This window comes from Amphibalanus amphitrite, unplaced genomic scaffold (assembly GCF_019059575.1).
Source record: "Amphibalanus amphitrite isolate SeventyFive unplaced genomic scaffold, NRLGWU_Aamphi_draft 000175F_arrow, whole genome shotgun sequence".
In the NCBI taxonomy this organism is placed as follows: Eukaryota; Metazoa; Arthropoda; class Thecostraca; order Balanomorpha; family Balanidae; genus Amphibalanus; species Amphibalanus amphitrite.
In genome coordinates this window covers 1-6,362 of record NW_024881670.1, presented here as the reverse complement: position 1 = coordinate 6,362, position 6,362 = coordinate 1, and the positions used below count along the sequence as shown (strand labels likewise).

Genomic DNA, 6,362 nt, shown 5'->3' with positions numbered 1-6,362 from the left:
TACCTGCCGTTAGCTTGATTACTCATAAGTTGTCCAAAAGCATCATCTACTGTCTGCACTTTTACCCAGCTAACTTAGACAGCCATGCCGCGTCATGACCGTGGCAGTGCTGCTCGGGCGGCAAATGCCGCGGCCCAGCGCCGGCGGCGTGAACGGATGGCTCAGGCCAGGAGGGAGGCCGAGGCGCTCCGTAACGCCGAGCGGGAAAGACAGCGACGGGCGGCCTTCGATGAGGGCACAAAGAGAAGCGGACGCCGAACGGCAGCGACAGCGGCGGGCCGCCATGGATGACGCTGAGAGAGAAGCGCACGCTGAACGGCAGCGACAGCGAAGGGCTGTCATGGATGACGCCGAGAGAGAAGCGGACGCTGAAAGGCAGCGACAGCGGCGTGCCGCCCTCGATGACGCTGGGCGCCTGGCAGAGGCCGAGAGGCAGCGACAGCGACGGGCTGACATGCCCAACGAGGTACGTGACGCGGAACGGGCGGCCGACGCGAGGGGCCACATGGAGGGGCGCCGCAGAGTCGACCGGGCCAATCGAGCCGCCTGTGACGCCGACTCTGTGCTGTCCGGTCGCCAGCCGGTGGCCAGGCTCGACACGGGGGCACGCGACACGGTATGTCCGCACTGCGGCGCCCTCCTCTGGCGAGAGGAGCGGGCCACTCTGTGCTGTTCGGGGGGAAAGGTAAACCTAGATCCCCTGCCCGCCCCGCCACCGCTGCTCCGTGAACTGTGGACGGGCGACACGCTGGAGGCACGCACATTCAGACAGCACTCCCGGCGCCTGAACACGGCGCTGTCGCTGGCGTCTATGATGACACGGGAGGTGAGGCCGGCGGACGGTGGGTATGCACCATCAGTGATCATTCAAGGTAGGTTGTACCACCGCGTCGGTCCGCTGCAGGCCAGAGACGGGGAGCGGCCGTCGTTCGCCCAGATTTATGTGAATGACCCGGACTGTGACGACCCGGCGGCCGAGGCCGCGCTGCGTCTAGGACACGTGCCGCTGCCCCGCGGCACCCGGGAGCCGGAGCGGGCGCGCCTGCTGACGCTGCTCGAACAGCTGCAGGTCCTGCTGCGTCAGGTAAATCCCTATGTGCAGGACTTTATCCACGCCGCCGAGCTGCCGGAGGAGGAGGTTCAGCAGAGACTGGTGGTAAGTGCCGACGCCCGCCCGGCCGACCAGCACCCCCGACGGTACAACCGCGCCGAGGGGTTCCGGGAGGTGGCCGTGCTGATGGACGAGGAGCCCGTCCATCAGGACATCGTGCTGCGTCGCCGTGCCGATGCCGAAGGTCCGTTCCTCCAGACGGTAAATGAGACGCACCGGGCGTTTGAGGCTCTGCACTTTGTGCTCCTTCTGCCGTTTGGCACAGACGGCTGGCAGCCCGACCTACGGCAGGCGGTGGCAAACGGGCGCGGGGACGTGAGGGGCGTGTCGCTGATGCAGTACTACGCTCATCGGCTGCAGCTGCGACCCGACCTCGATGACTCACTGTTCCGCGCAGGACGCCTGTTTCAGGAGTACGTGTGCATGGCTTTTGCGCGCGTAGAGACCCAGCGTCTGCTGTACCTGGCTCGGAACCAGGCCGGCCTGCGTGCCGAGCTGTACCAGCGCCTCCAGGACGCGCTGCCGGGGGACGCCGAAAGGGAGCTGGCCGGCGGAGACCGCGTCGGTCAGCGTGTCATCCTGCCGGCTTCCTTCACCGGCGGGCCCCGGTACTACCAGCGCAGGTGAATTATTTACGAGCGCGTTACATTGCTTATTATGTAGAAATCGGTTGTTGAATCAAATGTTTAACCCGTGCCCTGTTGGGGGGGGGGGGGAAAGTGTGATTTTGAACAGCCCCCCCCCCCCGCCCCGCTGGGGTTTTTCGTGAATATCTCAAAAATTGTTGCCACCGTTTTTGGTACACATCATAATGCATCTATTCTGCATGTGTTGTGAAAATTGCATACCAAGATCACTCAAGGTCAGGTCACCAGGTCATGTCAAATGACTTTAGTTACAAATAGAGCCTCGCCGAAAAAAACATCGTGTAGGTCGTTACGAGACGAAGCCAACGGTACCCGGTTTTAAGGTCATAGGTCAAATGGTGACCTCTGAGGTCAGTTCAATTACCCAAAAGTCGGGAAAACCGGGACCTGTTAGAACGTCGTAAAGTGTGGCTGTTATGGGGTTTTCCGGGGTGGTTATCTCGAATATCATATTAGTTTTGATCGCAATGATGTCTTCATGCATTAAGGTCAGGTCGGGTCAGGTCAGGTCAGGTCAACCAGTAGGTGTTCTGCCGGGTATTCGCGGTAGGTGTCAACCGTCTCTGTCAGCTTCATAACATGTTCCGAAATCCGAAGGCACCAAAACTACTTCGTACATGTTCAAATGGTCGCTAAATTCGAATTCAGCTCCAAAGAATAGCTAGCCTCGAAACATGTAAAACTCGAAAAGTGAGCCGAGGTCATCAAAGGTCAATGACCTGACCTGACCTTCAGGTGACTTTGATACCCACCCTAATGCCTGGGACCAACATCATATCACATTGTTTGAACGCTTGAAACCACGAAAAGACTGCAAACGCGCGGCTAATGCGAGCCGACATACTCCGAATCGCGATTCCGGCCAAACATGGTCTCGAAAAGTAGGTCACAGGTCAAAGGTCATTTGGGTCAGGGTCATGAAATTTTCATGATATGACCGTGTTCATGTAACTACGGATATTCTGGGCTCTCGAGAACGGAAGGGCTCTATTTTGAATACTGATGACGTCACATTTGTGTCGTGAGGTCACGAAAGGCCACAATTCCAAAGAGCCACACAATCTCATCCCCCCTCTCTCCCCCCAACCAATTGGTCGCGTTGTGATAGGTGTATATGTCAGCCTTTAGATAGGATTTTTGCGATACTTCATTTCCTCATTTGGTGTTTTACCTTTGTCTCAATGAATCAGGTACCAAGACGCCATGGCCATCGTGCGAGTGTACGGCAGGCCGACGTACTTCGTGACGTTCACCTGCAACCCAAACTGGCCTGAGATCCAGGCGGCGCTCCTGCCCGGCCAGGATGCGCAGTCCCGCCCCGATCTGGTGGCCAGGGTGTTCCACCTAAAGCTGAAGGCCCTGCTGAAGGAGCTCACCACCAGCGGCATCTTCGGACGCTGTGTCTCCATGCTGATGGTGGTCGAGTTCCAAAAACGAGGTGAGTAGGCACTAAAGGTTTGTGTTCGTGTGTGTGTGGGGGGGGGGGAGGAGGGAGTGTGAAGAAAACCAATACAGCTCATCATGCATCAATTTACGTCGTGTGCATAATTTTAGCGCTCAGGTCACTTAGGTCAGGTCGAACTTACAAGTCTAAACCGCAAGATTTTTTTCAGAATCGCAACATCTGCCCAGTTGCAATGAGCAAAGTGCAGCTTATGGCCAGCAGTGGCCCGAAAGGTCATGTTGGTTCATAAAAAGTCACCACATGACTTTGACCTGAAGTCAATTTTTTAAGGTCCTATTCTATCTCAATCGCCGCTTAAAACATTATTTACTTTCCCTGCAGGTCTGCCGCACGGCCATATCCTGGTCATCGTCCGGCAGGAGGACCGCCCGCGGACTGCCGACGATGTAGACGCGGTGATCACGGCGGAACTGCCCGACCCAGCCAGGTCAGACCAGGCGCGCCGCCTGCACGAGATCGTGGTGAGTACCATGGTACACCGCCAGTGCGGCGCCGCCAACCCGACGGCCGCCTGCATGGATGGCGGCCGCTGCTCCAAGGGCTTTCCCAAGCCGTTCGCCAACGAGACAGAGTGGCGGGATGACCATCCGTACCCTGTCTACAGGCGGCGACCGGCAGCCGAGGGCGGCCAGGAGTTTGTGCGTGACGGGCGGCTCATCACCAACCAGTGGGTGGTACCCTTCTCTCCATACCTGTCCCTGAAATATGAGGCTCACGTGAACGTGGAGGTGTGCTGTTCGGTGCAGAGTGTCAAGTATCTTTTCAGGTACATCTACAAGGGCCCGGACCGCCAGATGGTGCGCGCTGACAACCTGATCGGCGGCGATGACGAGATCGCAGAGTACCAGGACATGCGCTCGATCGGTGCCAGTGAAGCCTGCTGGCGTCTGTTCGACATGCCGATGAGCCAGCGGCAGCCGAACGTGGTCGCTCTACAGGTGCACCTCGAGGATCACCAGCTGGTGTACTTCGAGCCGGGACAGGAGCGGCAGGCGGCTCAGGCCGCCCGACGCACCCATCTCACCGCCTGGCTGGAGTATAACCGGGAGTCGGCCGCCGCCGACCCGGACTGCCGCCGACTGCTCTACCCGGACTTCCCGTCGCGGTATACCTGGCAGGCCGGCCAGAAGGTGTGGCGCAAACGGCGCCAACAGCAGGCGGCAGAGGCAATCGGCCGCGTGGTGAGCCTCTCACCACGTCACGGCGACGTGTTCTACCTCCGCGTGCTGCTGCACCACGTCGCGGGGGCGGCGTCCTTTGAGGAGCTGCGCACCGTGGACGGCGTGGTCTGTGCCACCTATCGTGAGGCGTGCTGCCTGCGTGGCCTTCTGCAGGACGACCGCGAGTGGGAGGTGACGATGGAGGACGCGGCGCACGCACAGATGCCGGCTCAAATCCGGCGCCTCTTCGTGACGCTGCTGCTCTTCTGCGCACCAGCCGATCCGTCAGAGCTGTTCCGGCGTCACCTGGACGCCATGTCTGATGACTTCGGCCGTCGTCATCGCGACCTGCCGGACGAGCTGCGCGCTGCACTAACACTGGTGGACCTGGAGCGGCAGCTACAGCAGGCCGGCAAAGAGCTCCGAGACTTCGGTCTGCCGGAGGTGACGCCCGATCAGCGGGCGCGGGCAGCTGAGCTGCAGCAGGCCGCCGAGCTGCGCCAGCTGCCGCGGCTCATTCAAGAGGAGCTGGAATATGACGCAGCAGCGCTCAGAGACCAGGTGGCCATCCAGCTGCCCACTCTGCTGCCGCCGCAGCGCCACGTCTTCGACCTGGTAATGACGGCCGTCGACGGGCGGCGTCCGCTGGCCGTGTTCGTGGACGCCGCTGGTGGCACCGGAAAGACGTACGTCTTCAACACGCTGCTGGCGGCGGTGCGCTCGCAGGGTATGGTAGCGCTCGCAGTGGCCTTCAGTGGAATTGCTGCCACTCTGCTGGACGGCGGGCGCACATACCACTCGCGCGTTTCAAGGCACCGCTGCAGGTGGACGCGACATCAACGTGCGCCATCAGCGCGCAGAGCCCGCTGGCGGAGCTCATCCGACGGACGGCGCTCATCGTGTGGGACGAGGCCCCCATGGCCCACCGTCACCACCTGGAGGCGTTCGACCGCACGCTGCGTGACGTCACTGGCAGCGAGGAGCCGTTCGGCGGAAAAGTCCTCGTGCTGGGCGGGGATTTCCGCCAAATTCTCCCAGTCATCAGGTAACTAACAACAACAGGCGTTCAGTGTGTGAGAAAAAAATGTATATACAATTATAATAGCTGTGGTACGTTGTTATTATTAGTGTGTAATTGAATGCAACTGATATAATGCTCTTCGGCCCAATCGCATTATTGCAGTTTAACATGTGAAATAAGTCGGAGCCATGAACATTCAACCGCTATGCCTTCAAAACGTATTCACTCATTTATATCGATGCCAGCGTCGTAAACACACTGCCGCAGCGGATTGATCGTAGACCGCATGCTTTGTGGTTTCTTTGGCTTCGCCCTGGTGGGAGGGGCTTTTTGACCACACTCGCCAGTTTACACTCACACTCGCCCACACAGTGAGCCCAGTAAAAATATGGGCTAAATTTGCTATGGCCGAAAATAAATCCATTGTGCATCGTGTGAGTTATTTCTTACATCCGGTCACATAAGGTCAACAGGTTTCCAGATTAAGATTAAGACGGGTCATCCAGCAGTTTTTGCGATAACTTTAAGTAAACATGTTAGAGCGATGCAAACACGTTAGTCAGATGGATTCAGTTAAACGATACAAATTGACAGTTATTATGACACATGACCTTTACCGGTAGGGTCACGACCTCGACCCTAGGTCAGATTTTGTAGTCGGTCTTTTGAGGTGAGATTATGCTTCATTTGACGCGTCTCAACGAGCGGAATGCGTCGCTGATAAAATCGACAATACAACCTTGATGAAAAGTTTCGCAGAAAAACGGTTCCCGAAAAAAATTTATGCTTTAGTTTTTCCCCTGTGGCTTAGACCCCCACCAGGGCGCCGGCTAAGCAGCCATTTCTTAGCATTAGTGGCCGTCTCGGCGCGTTTTATATGCAATTATTGTCCGTTTCAGGCACGGTACCCGCGCACAGGTGGTGGACGCCTGTCTGCGACGGTCAGCGCTGTGGCGTC

General features: G+C 58.1%; 1 protein-coding gene across 1 annotated transcript; it reads left to right on the top strand.

Moving 5' to 3' along the window:
- Positions 1–340: 340 nt before the first annotated feature.
- Positions 341–5,428, top strand: LOC122383864 (the record flags this gene model as incomplete). The annotated part of the gene is made up of 4 exons (XM_043370668.1): positions 341–1,734; positions 2,949–3,196; positions 3,545–5,115; positions 5,196–5,428. Coding segments are annotated over exons 1-4 (3,446 nt in total), but the record flags the coding sequence as incomplete, so codon positions are not given.
- Between the last annotated feature and the right edge of the window lie 934 nt (positions 5,429–6,362).